This window comes from Salvelinus fontinalis, chromosome 37 (genome assembly GCF_029448725.1).
Source record: "Salvelinus fontinalis isolate EN_2023a chromosome 37, ASM2944872v1, whole genome shotgun sequence".
Classification (NCBI taxonomy): Eukaryota; Metazoa; Chordata; class Actinopteri; order Salmoniformes; family Salmonidae; genus Salvelinus; species Salvelinus fontinalis.
In genome coordinates this window covers 31,579,458-31,596,659 of record NC_074701.1, presented here as the reverse complement: position 1 = coordinate 31,596,659, position 17,202 = coordinate 31,579,458, and the positions used below count along the sequence as shown (strand labels likewise).

General features: G+C 42.4%; 1 protein-coding gene across 1 annotated transcript; it reads right to left on the bottom strand.

Annotated features, from left to right (window-relative positions):
• Positions 1–350: 350 nt before the first annotated feature.
• Positions 351–16,733, bottom strand: LOC129836521 (sideroflexin-1-like). The gene is made up of 11 exons (XM_055902817.1): positions 16,346–16,733; positions 10,462–10,648; positions 9,489–9,659; positions 8,072–8,170; positions 6,244–6,319; positions 6,055–6,140; positions 5,713–5,840; positions 5,365–5,414; positions 4,636–4,685; positions 4,369–4,416; positions 351–4,187 (listed from the first exon to the last, which is right to left on the bottom strand). Exons 2-11 carry the CDS (start codon positions 10,623–10,625, stop codon positions 4,091–4,093), a joined length of 969 nt encoding a protein of 322 aa, XP_055758792.1. The 5' UTR covers positions 10,626–10,648; positions 16,346–16,733; the 3' UTR covers positions 351–4,090.
• Positions 16,734–17,202: the final 469 nt, after the last annotated feature.

The window sequence follows — 17,202 nt, the reverse complement described above, 5'->3', positions numbered from 1 at the left end:
TCCATGCTTGAGTACTAAAGGTAGTAGGGGCTGAACTCAATCCGTAGTGCAGCATATTAGCCTTACAGCACGATGAACATTTAAAGGCAATGTTTCCGAGGAGACAGCATTCATTGTAAACGCTGCATATGTCGGCTCATTACCTTTAAATTTCAACAATACAGCTCTTCTGTGCTACGGACTGAATGAAGCTAAGTCAGGCTGTAGGACCATTCCTTTGTTGTTGGAAGACTGCTACCACTGCGACATGAGTGACCCACCCTCAAATGGGCACAATGGTGTAGAACGTTCACTTTGTCTTAATTTTGTTCCTGAACAGTACAGTAGGTCTGTGGCCTGAGAAAGAAAACTCACATTTCAATCACTTTATTCTATAGCTCTTAGTAAATGTCTTACATAGTCCAGGTGTGCCAGAACATATTCCAACTCAAAATGGAGAGGGGAAAAACAAGTAGTGAGCACCAATACTGACAACTACATGGGTACTGGACATGGACACACATTAACATGAAAACATTCATGGAGTGTAGCGACGTCATAGATTGTCTTCAGTGTTGTGCCTTCAATGTGCTGCCAAGACCAAATTCCATGACATGCCAAAGCTAACCTAGAGATATATTTAATAATATATAAATACAATAATGACATGCCTAAGCACCTAGAGATATATTTCATATGAAAGTTATTGCATGAAAATATCCTGACAGAGGATCGTCATATTAAGCTGAAGCCGATGACAAACGCTAAAGACTACTGCTTTTTCAATCTCAAGCCTTGCATGTTTCTGTCAGCACAATCTAGCTATAAAAAGGCTGGGCTATAGGTTCATTTTTGTTCTAGTCACATTTCCTTGCCCTCCCCTCAAAAAGGACCAGAAAACAACTAAATGGGGAAAGCTAAATGGCGGTGATAACATAAAGCTAGCTACTGTTGGATAACTTACTCTAAGCTCATAGTAAACTGTGACTTGGTTTATATCATACACATTGTCAAGCACATTATGGAGACAGTACAAACATTTCCAATACATATGTGTATATATATATAAAAAAAAGAAAAAAAAAGAAAAGTGGTACCCCCACCCTTTACATTGGTTATTAAACAGCACCCAATCCAGGCCCAAACATACAATGAAGAGGGTACCTCCTTTTATAGTAATAGGTGAGTGAATGAGTTTACAATGGTGTCAACTTGCTCATAAAATATATGGTATTTTATTCAATTATGGACACAAAAACATTGTGACTAGTGGAATAACAATTTACTCTGTGTGTGTGTAGGTACAGTACAGATGAACCAGTATCTACTGGAATTTGGGTTAATTCCATTTCAATTCAGTCAATTAAGAAGGAACTGACTCCAACCCTGGTATTTACAGTTGAAAGCCATGGCATAATGTAGTGTTTACTGTATGGCCATAACACTGTGCTGCAGTGCATCTGATCGTCTATAGACAATATACATTTTAAATAAAATGTATGAGGAGCCTAGCCTGGTTCCAGATCGGTTTGTGTTATCAAAATCCTATGGTCATTGTCACCCTAAACAAGACCACACAAACAGAACTGGGACCAGGCTATGCGGATTCATTACAAAAAAAAGCGTGGGGGGAAAAAAACAAGTTTCGTATCAGTCTGTGAGGAGGAGATTCATTCATGTCTTCTTTGCATAAATATCCACTGATTTCATTCAGAGGGAACTACCAAGCAGAGTGGTTTGGTAGACATGCAATACTGACTGACAGAGGAAAAGGTGACCTATAACCTGGCAAGACCGCACAAAAAGATTTGGGACCAAGCTACATGGCGAAGCCGTACTAAAGTCAGCCGGGACAATATTGATGGGTGGTTTTGACAACTATATTCAAACTCTGACTCACAAACACACTGAAAATGTGTAATAGTTGTTCTAACTTCTAGCTGAATAAAACATTGCCACCAGGTGGAGAAATGGAACAGTGCACCCTGAAGTTTTAAATCTCCTAATACCTCGCCACCATTTATTTGTTAAATATATCCTCTGTTACATCATCTTAATCCCAGAAAAATATACCTGTTGTACATACTATATTTCCACCACAAAGTTACTCAGTTGATACGGTACTATGAAATTGTCTAGACTACTAAACAACCATATCATTACTACACTTGACATCTAGCTGGATATTCAACAACATTAATATACTGTATTATAGCCCAGGTTTGATCAGGAATGCTCTAACTAAGCCCAGATTTTCCACACAGGAACTAAAGATCCAAGCATTACTTCCAACTGTCCTACAATCTAATCGACGATTTCCTTTTACACAAGGTTAAAGGGATACTGCCAGATTCGAGCAATTAAGCGTATGCTAGCGAACATGTAGACTACCAATCATTGTGCTAAAACTAGTTAGCCTTGGCCCGCAGAAATATCGCTAACTTCCATCACACTGCATGTAGAGACATACAACTGGTATCCACGAGTTCATCAGAATCTGGGTAAGTGGAAAATGCCAGAATCTCCCTGTATTCCTTCATGACCATGGGCTGCATTTACTAAAGACAACCACGGGCCACATTAAATCAGCTTGGGAGCCACATTTGGTCAGCGGGCCTGTAGTTTAAGAGCCCTGGTTCTCACAACTTTGTTTTATGACAATAAAACGATATTTGGTACACATCATCACAACACAATTAATCTAAAGCTAACATATAGACTGGGATTCATATTTACTCCCTTGCCTCTTATTGCATAAGTTGGCCCCACCACACATCTAGGTCACCACGGCAAGTTAACTCTTCTCTATTGTAACAGAAGAATGACTAAAGAGACAATAAGCGTCACAAACTGACAGGAGGGCTGTGGCAGGGTGGTTAGGACAAAACATAGACACAATTCCTTTAACATTTAGACAACACAGTACCTTCCCCTTCAATGGCAATAGTGATACACGGCACAAATGTCACCAACAATCATTCATGAGTTCCGTTAAAACTGCACAGACACGATCCAAATTCATCCATAGTGTTTCCAAATCAAGAGAGGCCTTGATATGGGGCTTAAACATTAAGCCTTGGATCCTGTCCTATAGAAACCTTTATTCTGCCATATCATTGACATCAGTGCTACTGGGGATGTGCTTACTGAAATCTAATTTAGGAGTGCTCATGCAGTGTCATTGCACCTCTAAAGGTTTTCTTGATAACACAAACACACAGGGTTCCCGGTGCACTAGGCTGAGGTGGGACAGCGTGTGTGCAAATACACTTCCAAGGGAGATAGAAACTGTGCTCGTCAACTGTGTCATGTTCATTGGGGCACACTCACTGGAGCAAACCATTTTGCAACAGAAAACAAAACCCTGGTAGACCCAAAAAGCAATTCAATAACAGGTCAGTCTAATGTGCTCATAAACCAACTGTTATCCTTCACTACCTGTACTAGACTACAGTTAAGCCAACTTGAGGGAGTGGATATCTAGCAGATTACATTTGACTATTTTCTAATTGCAAGTCATGAATGGGTTTCAGTGCACACAGCTCAAAATGGTACGATCTCAAACACAAGGGCAATAAATAACAACACACTTTGGGGAGAGAGAGAGAGGGAAAAAACAAACAAACAAAAAAACTCTGGGGTCAAATACAAGGGGTGACATGTATGTAGTTAGTGGTGATGGAAGTAGATTTTGTCATTCTGTAACATTCACAGCAGTCAGTAACTAAACAGCCACAACCCCAGGAAGGACAAATACACCAGACTAAACCATGGTCTGTTTGTCTGTCACACTACTCTCACCTCAGGTGCATCTCATTACTCTGAAGTGGCTTCCTCGTCTCCTTTCCTTCATCTACAATGATGACCAAAACCTGACTGGTAGGCTCCCCCCCTTATTCCATCCTTTCAGATAAGGAAGCAACTTTTTAGGATTGAGACGCACCCCTCACCATCACCCTAATCAAATCCTAAAGCCTATAACAAACATAGTAAACAAACAGGTAAATACAAAAATAAGCATAAATATAATATTCTCTTTGCCTGCTGAGCTGTACTAGCAGGGTCCAGCCAGCAGAGGGGGCTGGTCTGTGGTGTGTGTGGTTGGGTGGTCCTACAGGCCTTTGTTGAAGAAGACGGTAGTAGTGTGGGGACTGTTCTGTCGTATCCTCTCCTGCAGATCTGGCTCCAGGCTGCTCACAGCCATAGAACTATATAGAGAGGGAGAGGTAGAGAGAGAAAGAGGGGATGAGAGTGAAAGGGAGAGGGAATGAGAGAGAAAATTATTGATTTGACAGTTGTGTAGGAAAAGCAGATCCACGGTCTATATCTAAGGTATGTAACAGATCCACGGTCTATCTCTAAAGTATGTAACAGATGGCCATAATGTACCTCTTCTGTGGGAACAGGGCACAGCACAGAGGAGTGGCAAACACCAGGCTGAAAGAGACGGGAGGTTTTGTCCAACCAGAGTTTAAGTAAACTGTGCAATACACATGGTTTGCAATCGCGACGTTCAGTATTCAAAGCTCCAGTCCATTTAAAATGTTATGGTTAGTTTGCTTACTGTGCATGTCATTGTGAGAGGACTTATAACATGGATGAAACATGTACCAAACAAACAGTTTACAGTAACATTAACTATAGATAGATACTTACCACAGACCCACCAGTCCCACCTGTACTGGAGCGTTTAGGACTGGGAACCGCTGAGTAGAGAACACAGTGAGAGAGAGAAAGTGAGACTCCAACCTGAAGCAGTTTTTCATAAAAACAAAACGTATACAGACATTACACTGACAGTATTGTAGAGATTTACAGGCGTGGTCCAGATCTGTTTGTGCCATCTTGCTTATTCATATGGTCATTGGCAAAACAGCACAAACAGATCTGGGACCAGGCTAGAGATTTACTGGATGTCAGACAGACAAAGCACAGAAGCCTGGATTTTCAACAAAAATTGCATTGCATGTGTAACACAGCTGAACGATCCAGATTGGTTTGAACTCCAAATAGAGGGTAGGCCTAGTGCACCAGAGGGTAGGCCTAGTGCACCAGAGGGTAGGCCTAGTGCACCAGAGGGTAGGCCTAGTGCACCAGAGGGTAGGCCTAGTGCACCAGAGGGTAGGCCTAGTGCACCAGAGGGTAGGCCTAGTGCACCAGAGGGTAGGCCTAGTGCACCAGAGGGTAGGCCTAGTGCACCAGAGGGTAGGCCTAGTGCACCAGAGGGTAGGCCTAGTGCACCAGAGGGTAGGCCTAGTGCACCAGAGGGTAGGCCTAGTGCACCAGCAGCTACATGCCACACTCTCCCTACTGACTATAGAACCAGCTCCAGTATGCCCATTTGCTGTAGAAAGCATGACAGGCATCTGGCTGTTGTAACATTACCTTCATAAAGGCTTTCTTCTCCAGGGCGTTCATGATCACAGGGGGGATAGCTGTAGACAGACAGAAAACAAGGAGTATTTTCAAGAGCAACATTTCTGTTATTTCACAACACGTTGCTGATTCTGATAGTCATCTACGGTTTTAAGGAGGCTTTGCTAAATCATCTTTCCCGGAAGTACTGCTGTGAGGACAGTGAGTTTCAGACCAATTGATCTGGTTTGAAACTGCATGTTAACTCCTTACCCAGTGGTTCCCAAACTTTTTTGCGCTGTGAAATATTGTGTCCCACCAGATAAAAAAAAACACTAAACAATGTTCAATCCATCATGTGTGAAACACAGTGCTTACCCATAGCTGGCACAGCCATGCCAATCCTGGACACCACCACCTGAATGATGCCCGACTTGGCAGCGGTGACTGACTCCCCTAACCGGTTTCCATTCTCATCTGTCACTGGGATGCCGTACTTCAGCTCCCTAAGGAGAGGGACATAAGGAGAGGATGGAATTCAACCAAACCTGCCAGTCATGTTAATCCATGTATAACTCTTTTTTTTTTTTTTACAAATACATTTGAAACAAAGTGTGTGACAGCAACCCAGTCCTAGCCCCTCACAGAGCTGAACAAAAAGACAGTGCTAAGGAAAACCTTTGTCCCTAGTTAGGAGGTGTGGTCTAAACTCTAGCTCACCTCTGCCTCATGAAGGGGATGTTGATACAGTTGGCAGCAGCTACAGCAAAGAAGGGGACGAACCGGCTCATGACGGCTGGAAGGCGCTGGGGAGGGATTTTGTTTCAATGTAGATTTTTCACAGCGCTCAAATAAAATGCAAAGCAAATGTGCAAATCCACTAGAACTAAGATGATCCAGAGACAGTACCTTGGCTAGAGACTTGAGTCCCAGGGCTGTGACTACGGCTCCGGTGGTCGCACTGACGTACGCTGCAGCCAGCTGACTGAGAGAACGTCACACAAAGACATTTACACCTCTCAATTTACTGAGCCTCAATACGGTTCCTGTTCCAGGCATTTACCAAAGTCAAGTCTATCTGATTGATAAAATAATGTATATGTTGAAAGAATGATAAAATAATTTGACTCTGAAACATTATAACTGTATGAAATTGATTAGAATCATATTATAATCGGATGATGTGTGTAGTTTTAGTCGGAATTAGGTTAAACAATGTATCTCTATAGTGGAATAACACAGACTGTCTGAGCAAGGCGTAGCTTAGGATTTGAACTTGGATGTGAGTGCCTAGGAAAATACAGAAGAACAATTAAACCTGTGTTTGAACCGACCTGGCTAGACCTCTGAGGAACCTATGAGAGCATAGGGAGTACTTCTCAAGGTTTCCCTAATCTCGGGGGGATGGAACTGTCGGCTGGGCAGTGATACACAGTGGTGAGAACTAGAGAGATAAAACTCACCTACTGTTTGTGCGCAGCTATAAAATGGATGTCTTTGTATAATGGACTTTAGAACATTCTCTGAATAAACTGTACAAGCCTTTTGCATAAACTGAGTCTTTTGACTAATTGTTATTAAACTCATGGTCTTACAAGCCTCGGGGATTGGTCAAAGCTATTGATTGATTGATAGTTATTATGATTGGGATTGAAAATTCTCGTGACACTGATACACAGACAGAATGATCCTAAATACAGAGGTCTCAGGTCACAATACATACGGAATGTAGTCAAGGCGGTCAAGTCAAAAGCAACATTCATTGAACACCGAAACGTGACAAGTCAGGCAAAGACAAGATGCACCAATAATGATTGGAATGGCCCCCACAGTCTACATGCTCGTTCCATGATGGTTTCCATCTGCATATGAACTGAGAAGCACCAGCATCGCTGGCTCCTATTCCTCATGTGTCCTGGTTAGAGTGGGTGCATCTCAATAGTCTAAAGTGGAATCATTTCCTTGTATCCTTCACTTCATCTGCACTGATTTGAAGGAACTGGACAGGTTATATCTGATAGCAACATAGTGTAAACCTTTCACCGATCATGTTTTCAAATTGGTGCAGATGTAAGAGGACGCCCCTTTAAACTATTGAGATACAGCCCTGGTTTGTACAGCCTCTCCACCAGAGGCTGTATGTATCAAAAGCCTCAGAGTAGGAGTGCTAATCTAGGATCAGTTCTCCCTTTTAGATCACAATGCATGGGATTACATGCATGGGGGGGGTGACATGATCCTAGATCAGCACTCTTACTCTGAAACATATGTTCCCAGACCAGAAAGATGTATGCAAATGCCTTGCTTCCTCTACCAGCTGCAGACATGGACGAAGGGGTACAGCTACAGCCATTCAGTTGGAATGGAGGAGCATGCTGAACTAAACAGTGGGGTGTAATACCGCTGGAAGGGGAGGAGTGTAGTGGACTGGGGTTCCACTGGCTAGCCACTGCCGTGCCCTGCAGGCCTCCATACAGAGCTAGGGGTGCATCGCAATAGTCTACTATGGTCTTCTCTCCTTGCCTCGTCTGCACCAATAGGAAGAGAGAAGACGGGTGAAAGCAACATAGGGGAAGTGTTATGGGGATTTGCTCCCACCTATCCATGTCCTTTCAGATCAGTACTGATGAAGGAAAGCAGATGCAGAGAGGAAGCTAGCTAAGGCTATGAGATGCACCCTAGTACAGGTACAGCAGGGCTGGTTAAGTAATGTGGCGTTAGTGTTCCCAGTCCCTACTTGGTGGTGAGGGCAGCATCTCCACTGCGGTTGGTGTAGTTGACCACAGCGTTGAAGGACTGGTTCACCCACTGCCAGAACACCACTGCTGGAGTCGTCCTGGAGGAGAGATGATGAAAACAAGGGAGAGAAGGGTAGGGCACGGATAGATAGGGAGACAAAGAAAGTGTGTGAACAAGCATTAATCATTTCAGATATTTAATTCAGAGGCAGAATGCTTGAATTAATCATTCAAACAAAGCCAAACCACAACTTGTAAAAAGGTAAAAATGTCACTTTCCACTTCTGTGCACGGTTTACATAATTTAGTGTTTTTATTTGATTTAACTAGGCAAGTCAGTTAAGAACAAATTCTTATTTAGAATGACGGCCTACCCCGGGCCAAACCCTAACAACGCTGGGCCAATTGTGCGCCGCCCTATGGGACTCCCAATCACGGGCGGCTGTGATACAGTCTGGATTCGAACCAGGGTCTGTAGTGACACCTCTAGCACTGAGATGCAGTGCCTTAGACCGCTGAGCCACTCTGGAGTCCAGTGTGACTATGATTGTATGCCCTTTACTCTTCAGACACACAACAATAGCTGCAGTGTGCTACTCTGGTCTTGCCCTCTGAGCAGGAATGTAAAAGGCACAGTGGAAGGTATGCAGACAGAACATGAAAACAATCCAAGGCATCCACATGCTACAAGGACAATGGCGGTATCCTGACCCTCATTAAACGGCTTAGGAATTTTCCTTTCCGATGCCCTCAAGATAAAACATTTGTTTTTTAAAAGTTTGACATATTAGCATATGCTCTTATCCAGAGCAATTAGGGTTAAGTGCCTTGCTCAAGTGCCCATCGACAGATTATTCACAGTCGGCTTTGAGATTCTAACCAGTAACCTTCCGATTACTGGCCCAACGCTCTTAACCACTATGCTGCCTGCCGCCCGAATACACAGAACACTGCCATCGAACCCAGTCTTCAGTTGAAAGAGAAGAGACCACACCGTTTGGGAAAGTCAACTGCATAGGTTGTTTATGCCATTTGGTGAGAAATTCTAACATGCTACATTTATTCTATGCACTTTTTGTCCTGGCATAAAACTTACTATACAGCAAGAGAGAAGAGCATGAGCAGCCCATATGGTGTATGTGATTAAGTTAAGCCAGCCAGCAACAGCACGCACCATCCACAGCGTGGGTGGAGATTTAATCCTCATGAAGAATGTTGAAATATCCCTGCTGTGCGGTTAGTTGCCGCATCTCTGACATGTGCCTCTACATTTCAATCTGCAACATTCTTAACATTTCACCTCATCAGATCTTCCTCTCCCAGTACGCTGCTCTGTGCGTTTTTAATATTAGGTGTTTTACACACAAATTGCATTTAACATGCATTGAATTGAAAGGTCATCCACCCCAGTGGTACCTGTAGAATGTGAGCATACAGCCGGTGATGGTCATGTTCATGGGGACCTGGGCAGACATGCGTCCCACCACCACCATCTTCTCTCCGGTGTCAGGGTGGAAGGCAGAGTCATAGACGTACTTGGCTCTCCACAGCTCATCTTCTGTCAGACCTGGCTTCACCACTCCTAACCTGGACACAAGCACATCCTCTAAACAATCAATGAAACACATCAATTCTTAGCATCGGGGCAAATTATTGCAATGTTTGATTCACAGAAACAAGGGCTAAAATAAATATAGGCTAAAGCTTCACCTACCTACAATGTTTTAACAAATCAAATTGTATATTGGACATGTTTTGCAGATGTTAGCACAGGTGCAGCAAAATGCTTATGTTTCTAGCTCCAACAGTGCAGTAATACCTAACAATACACACAAATCCCCAAAATATTTTTGCATTTCTTTATAACAAAGACAGTCTTAGACATTTATTTTGGTGTTTTCAGTTCATCTCTGATGTAAGAGAGAAACCGGTATGACAGATGTTCCAACCTACAAGCCTAATTAGTGGCCTATGTCTACAGATGTTTGTTTGTTTATCTTATTACACCGTGGGGGGACAAGAGAGATATCAGGTTAAGGTGACCGCTAGCTAGCTCCTTGAACTCCTCAGTTTAGACTAGAGACAATGTTGATTGAGTTCATACTCATACATAAATGCATTATTGAAAATTGATTCCTACCCAGAGGCCAGTGTAACTTCCAAATTACCATTCACATTTTAGGCCACAGTAAACCACCCCTCTAATATAACCCAATGTCAACTGCACTACCACCCCTACATTCATCTCATCCCATTAATCTCTCACTCTACACCCTTTCAATACCTGTAGAACTCTACAGAGACTGGTGTGTTCTCCAGCATCAGAGAACTTGAGGATGTTCCTGGGATCAACCACCCTCCTCCCTTAAGTGTCCTCCCCCCTCCGTACCTGTAGTTCTCCACAGTGACCCGTGCGTCCTCCAGTGTCTTAGAGGACTTGAGGATGTTCCTGGGGTCGGTGACGAAAAAGAAGTGCTGGGCGCGGCCCATGAATGTGCTCTGGTCCCATCGCGGCTCCTTGATGTTAATGTCCAGGGACAGATCTCCAGACATCCTTGAGTTTACTATAAAACCGCCTGACAACAGAAACAAGTGTTAGTTAGAAATGTGATTATTCTCTGCATATTTGACAAAGACTTTCTCATTTAATTTCTTTTTTTTGCCCTGTAACATTAGAAAGACAAAAATTGGCCTTGGATGAATTCAACCAGCTAATGGAGCCTAGTGACTCGAGCAGAACTCAAAAGGCAAATGATAAAAGATTACTCCTACTTCCTAGTTAGGACTAAGCCCCCCCCACCTCTCTGATCCATGTATAACTCCCTCCCTCTACATAACCTACCTCAACAGCCAAAACACACCTCCTGATTGGAGGGGCCCTCGCCACCTCTAGTATTCTCCCCAAATCATAATAAAAGGACAAGGAGGCTATCATCAGGGCTGTTTCTATTTGAGCCAACTGGTCACTGTAGGAAGGTAACGGTGTTGTTAAATACAGAAAGTCTGGCCTTAACCAAATTCTCTGACTATGGAGATTGTCCCAAACTGCATCAGCATTATTGAAGTGAATTACATTGCCATCCTGAATCTTCTGCCAGCATTTTACACCCAAATTCAACCTGAATGACGAGCAGCCCAGCACTCAGTTTGAGAATAGGCCTACTGGCTGTCTTTTACATGCATATCTAGGCCATGAATCATCTGACCAAAGCTATATCAGAGCCTGGCAGTACAACAATAAACAAACTGAGGCATGAAAAGTCTAGCTTCCAACCACTGGAGTTATCATGATGTTTGGTTTCCTAGGTAATGAGGTGATAAACAGTTCTTTCAAGCTGAAGGTTACCAAAGTAAGTTCATTGCAATGTGGCTCAAAACATGATTACCGCTACTTCAAATTAATGTTGTTTCTAGCTGCCTGAAACATGTTTAGGCTATGTGCAATGACATGTTTAGGCTATGTGCAATGAGAGGATTTTATTCATTTTATTTTAATTTATTTTACCGTTATTTTACCAGGTAAGTTGACTGAGAACACGTTCTCATTTGCAGCAACGACCTGGGGAATAGTTACAGGGGAGAGGAGGGGGATGAATGAGCCAATTGTAAACTGGAGATTATTAGGTGACCATTATGGTTTGAGGGCCAGATTGGGAATTTAGCCAGGACACCGGGGTTAACACCCCTACTCTTACGATAAGTGCCATGGGATCTTTAATGACCTCAGAGAGTCAGGACACCCGTTTAACGTCCCATCCGAAAGACGGCACCCTACACAGGGCAGTGTCCCCAATCACTGCCCTGGGGCATTGGGATATTTTTTAGACCAGAGGAAAGAGTGCCTCCTACTGGCCCTCCAACACCACTTCCAGCAGCATCTGGTCTCCCATCCAGGGACTGACCAGGGCCAACCCTGCTTAGCTTCAGAAGCAAGCCAGCAGTGGTATGCAGGGTGGTATGCTGCCGTAGTGACACGTCATTTTAGCAAAAAATTACATGTCACATATCAGTTTGCAAACAATGTAAAAAAATATATATAATTGAGTTAAGAAAGCCGCACACAAACATGGTCTCTTTTTTGTTTTCTTGAGTAAGGCAGCTCCAAAATGCAGGTGTTTCAGTCTAGCTTAGTGCTTTCTGTGGTCGTAGGGCAAGTCAGCAGAAAATACGGAGCGTTGCACAGTTATTGGCTAAGTGTTTGGTCACTCATGGGGACACTACATCACCGCCAAGTCTAAAGGCAGAGCTAGAAAATTCAAGCCCCTTGGGTGCTGCCATAGAGTTACATTAGAAGTGCCCATCTAAGAAGGCTCAAGGTCATTGGCCACAGATAAAACTACATCCAATCACGCTAGATCTACAGTAGTTTTCAAAATCTTAGCTAGTAGTCATCATCATGAATCAAGTCAACAATGTACTGGCAAATCCTTTTTAATCTTGGTCATATGAAGAGAAATTATAGATAAAACGTATCGGTGCTAACCGGCCATAAACATTACACAACAAGCTGGAAATTGTAAATTCAACAATGAGTGTTTTGGAAGGAATCAGTGGCTAACAGCAAGCATTGCAAAGCAATCATTAGCCTGGCTATATGGTCCCAAGTCTAAGATTAAGGGTCTCTTTACCTAGTTTAAAATTATAAACATTCAATATTAGCCATGCTGTCAATGAAGCATGATTTGTGCCCCCAATCAAAACAACTTAACTGGGGAACAGCAAAATCTGACTTTAGTGAGTTCAAGACAACTGGGATCTCGGGAAAAACAAGCTACGGCTGGGAAAATACATTTTGAACTTTCATCCAACTCGGAATTGTAAATCGTGAATCTTTCTAGAGCTACAACCTCATCATGATTCAACCTTTTTGTTTTGTTCCCAGTTGTCTTGAAAAGCACCATAAATCCAGAGAACGACAGACCTTGATGACAAAATTTGCCCACGAAGGACCACCGTGCTACCTTCCTGTTCAAGTGAGCACAGCACAACAAGATGAGTCCAAAAATGTATTGTATGCTGCTGCATAAATGATGTAATATGCCAGGGAGACATGTATACTGTAGCTAAGAAAGTAATACTAAGTGTATGTTGTGTAGTAAGCTGTTAGTAGGCCATGTGCTTCACCCTAATAATTTGGTCCTTTTCCCCCTCATAACTTAGCCTACTGTTCTAACTTGTGGTGCACATGTAGCCTATAACCTGTTTTTGAGGAATGTAATTGAATATTGTAAGAGCTTTCATTGTCTGCATATATGCCCCCTTTATTTATCCTATAGTTCTGACTTGGTGTACAAGGAGAACACTAAGAACGGCCAATGATTATTAAGGATTTGCCTGTATATATTGTTATTTTTTACTGCTGCTCTTTAATTACTTGTTACTTTTATCTCTTATCCTTATTTTTTTTAAACTGCACTGTTGGTTAGGTGCTCGTAAGTAAGCGTTTTACTGTAAGGTCTACACCTGTTGTATTCGGCGCATGTGACAAATAAAATGTGATGTTCTGAATTCTGTACATTTCAAAAGTGCTGAACAAATAGTTATATTGACTACATCCGTCCTAGCTCACTCATTAATGTCTTAGTCGAAATTACAGATGGCCTCTTATCCGCTTGTCTTCCCCTTATGCCTTAGCTTGTACATCTCAATTGTCAGAAGAATCCACATTTGTTAAAGTAAGTCAGCCATGTTTTTTTAAGACCGTAAATGAGTCTGAATGAAGTGCTTTGCTGCCAGACATGGCACCGCTGATAGCCAGGTGTAGCAGTGGTATAGTGCAATTACTGTATTGTTTAGTGTTGTGGCTTTGCTGGCATGCATCCCATCCCCCAATTTTTTTTTGTTGCCCCACCAAGATTTACATGCTAAAATCGCCACTGGAGAGGATAGTGCATATGCATTGGCCTATATTTTGTTATGCAAATCAAGTTGTAAGCCTAAACACATCCAAAACAATTTGCAGTTGTTTTCACATAATAGTAAACCAATTGTTATGTCTATACAATAACCACCTGTGTAGACGTCATTGCGACATGGTATGAATTTACAAATTCTGTACTTAAGCCAACTGGACAACAAAGCTGACCATCAAATACATTGTTACACCTTCCTTCTCTTTGTCAACATATTTCAGTAAGACAACGTGGGAAAATAAGTAACGTTAGCTATTGTAATCAACAAAGTGAACCTTAATGAACCCAAGCTTTATTGCAATGGTTCACCAACTACTTCTCTGATAGAGTTCAGTGTGTCAAATCGGAGGGTCTGTTGTCCGGGCCTCTGGCAGTCTCTATGGGGGTGCCACAGGGTTCAATTCTTGGACCGACTCTCTTCTCTGTTTACATCAATGATGTCGCTCTTGCTGCTGGTGATTCTCTGATCCACCTCTACGCAGACGACACTATTCTGTATACTTCTGGCCCTTCTTTTGACACTGTGTTAACAACCCTCCAGGCGAGCTTCAATGCCATACAACTCTCCTTCCGTGGCCTCCAACTGCTCTTAAATACAAGTAAAACCAAATGCATGCTCTTCAACCGATCGCTGCCTGCTCCTGCCCGCCTGTCCAACATCACTACTTTGGACGGCTCTGACTTAGAATATGTGGACAACTACCTAGGTGTCTGGTTAGACTGTAAACTCTCCTTCCAGACCCACATCAAACATCTCCAATCCAAAGTCAAATCTAGAATTGGCTTCCTATTCCGCAACAAAGCATCCTTTACTCATGCTGCCAAACATACCCTTGTAAAACTGACCATCCTACCAATCCTCGACTTCGGTGATGTCATTTACAAAATAGCCTCCAAAACCCTACTCAATAAATTGGATGCAGTCTATCACAGTGCCATCCGTTTTGTCACCAAAGCCCCATATACTACCCACCACTGCGACCTGTACACTCTCGTTGGCTGGCCCTCGCTTCATACTCGTCGCCAAACCCACTGGTTCCAGGTCATCTACAAGACCCTGCTAGGTAAAGTCCCCCCTTATCTCAGCTCGCTGGTCACCATAGCAGCACCTACCTGTAGCACGCGCTCCAGCAGGTATATCTCTCTAGTCACCCCCAAAACCAATTCTTCCTTTGGACGCCTCTCCTTCCAGTTCTCTGCTGCCAATGACTGGAACGAACTACAAAAATCTCTGAAACTGGAAACACCTATCTCCCTCACTAGCTTTAAGCACCAGCTGTCAGAGCAGCTCATAGATTACTGCACCTGTACATAACCCATCTACAATTTAGCCCAAACAACTACCTCTTTACCTACTGTATTTATTTATTAATTTATTTTGCTCCTTTGCACCCCATTATTTCTGTCTCCACTTTGCACTTTCTTCCACTGCAAACCAACCATTACAGTGTTTTTTTTAGTTTTTATTTTACTTGCTGTGTTGTACTCACTTCGCCTCCATGGCCTTTTTATATTTTTATTTATTTATACATATATCTGTTTGCCTTCACCTCCCTTATCTCACCTCACTTGCTCACATTGTATATAGACTTATTTTATTTTTTTTCACTGTATTATTGACTATATGTTTGTTTTACTCCATGTGTAACTATGTGTTGTTGTATGTGTCGAACTGCTTTGCTTTATCTTGGCCAGGTCGCAATTGTAAATGAGAACGTGTTCTCAATTTGCCTACCTGGTTAAATAAAGGTTAAATAAAATAAATAAATAAAAAGCTTTATTGCAATAAGGTACGTGACCGGTGCAGAAGCTGACAGATGGGCTGTCTGTCACAAGACATTTCTGGCATTACTATAGGCAGTATCACTCAATGCGTGACACTCACGAAAAGTAAAGGAGAAAGCAAGACCAAAACAGAACTGTGCCTAGGTACAAATTGTTAATATTATTTGAATATAACGTTAGGTGACTAGAAATCAACCTGCACTTAGCATCACGCTATTGACAAGTCATTGATTCAGCGATGTGACATTTAGTGAGTGCAGTTGACATTAGCTAGCTAACGTTACTTAGCTAGCTAAAGTTAGCATGCTCACGTTTAGTTAACCAGCTACTTTTCTCAGTTTGCGTGTCAAATATTGAAGCAGTAGAATGAGAGTCTGACAGACACGGTCTTGGTATGAATTACTATATTGTGAACGAACATGGTGACTTTAGTTAGCTAGTTATATGGCTAACCTCTAACTAGCACGTCACCACGTTGAAAAAAAAGAAACGACCGAACGTCAGCATCTTCGTGTTAGCTCGCGCTAGCTATACATTTACTGCATGCACAAACCCTGCCAACAAAAACATACATACCTTGGTTCAATGTCCACCAGCTGTGTTCACTATATAATTGCAGAGAGCTGTAAAACTGTGACCTCTCAGTGATATCACCGAATGGATTGATGTACACGGTGCCAGTCTCTCTACCTTGAAAGCTGAGGAGAAAAGACGGGGTCGTCCTTTGTTACCACAACCACAAAGTCATAATTATGACTAAACCCCGCCTATTTCTACAATTGATCTTCTTAAAATCTTAAAATCTTAAAACCTGGCCCTAACCTTAAACTTGACAACTTAGCTAACCGTATGCATAGCCCTAACATTAAATTAAGACCAAAAAGCAAATGTTTGTTTTCATGAATGTTTACGATATAGCCCATATTGACTTTGTGGCTGTGATTACTAGCTAGTGACAACCGGAAAAGGGCGGTGTAGAACTACAGCATGTTTGTCATTTGTTCCATAGCGATGGGAGGTTGGCTAGAATCACTGGGCGTTGGTGGCAAACGGAAAATGATTGGTTTATTGTATCTGCCTAGCCAAATACTTTCAAAAACAAACTTCTCAAATTGTAAAATATATGTATTTCAATAAGATTGACCTGGACAAATCAAGATTATATAAGAAATAAATCGTTTTTCCCCCGGACATAAATATATATTTTAAATAATATTTTTCTATTTCTCAGTCTATCAACGTTGCTACATTTTGGTGCGAGACCTTCCTCAAGCCTTCAAATGTTCCTGTGTCCCTCAACTGAAGGTGAACAAAACAGTATTTTCCAATCCCACCAGAGCCCAACTATGCATGAACAGCCCAGTGGAAACTAACTGTGTGACTCACCACAGTGATCCCATGACTCACCAGAGGTTCTTTCACACCCACTATTT

Bases quoted from the DNA above. Each gene is read 5' to 3' on its own strand.
- LOC129836521 (XM_055902817.1), bottom strand. From the start codon at position 10,625: ATGTCTGGAGATCTGTCCCTGGACATTAACATCAAGGAGCCGCGATGG. The intron at 5,841-6,054 runs GTGAGCTAGAGT...CCCTCTCCTTAG, and splicing joins ATCCCCTTCATGAGGCAGAG to GGAGCTGAAGTACGGCATCC. The intron at 4,188-4,368 runs GTACATTATGGC...CTCTCTATATAG, and splicing joins GCCCTGTTCCCACAGAAGAG to TTCTATGGCTGTGAGCAGCC.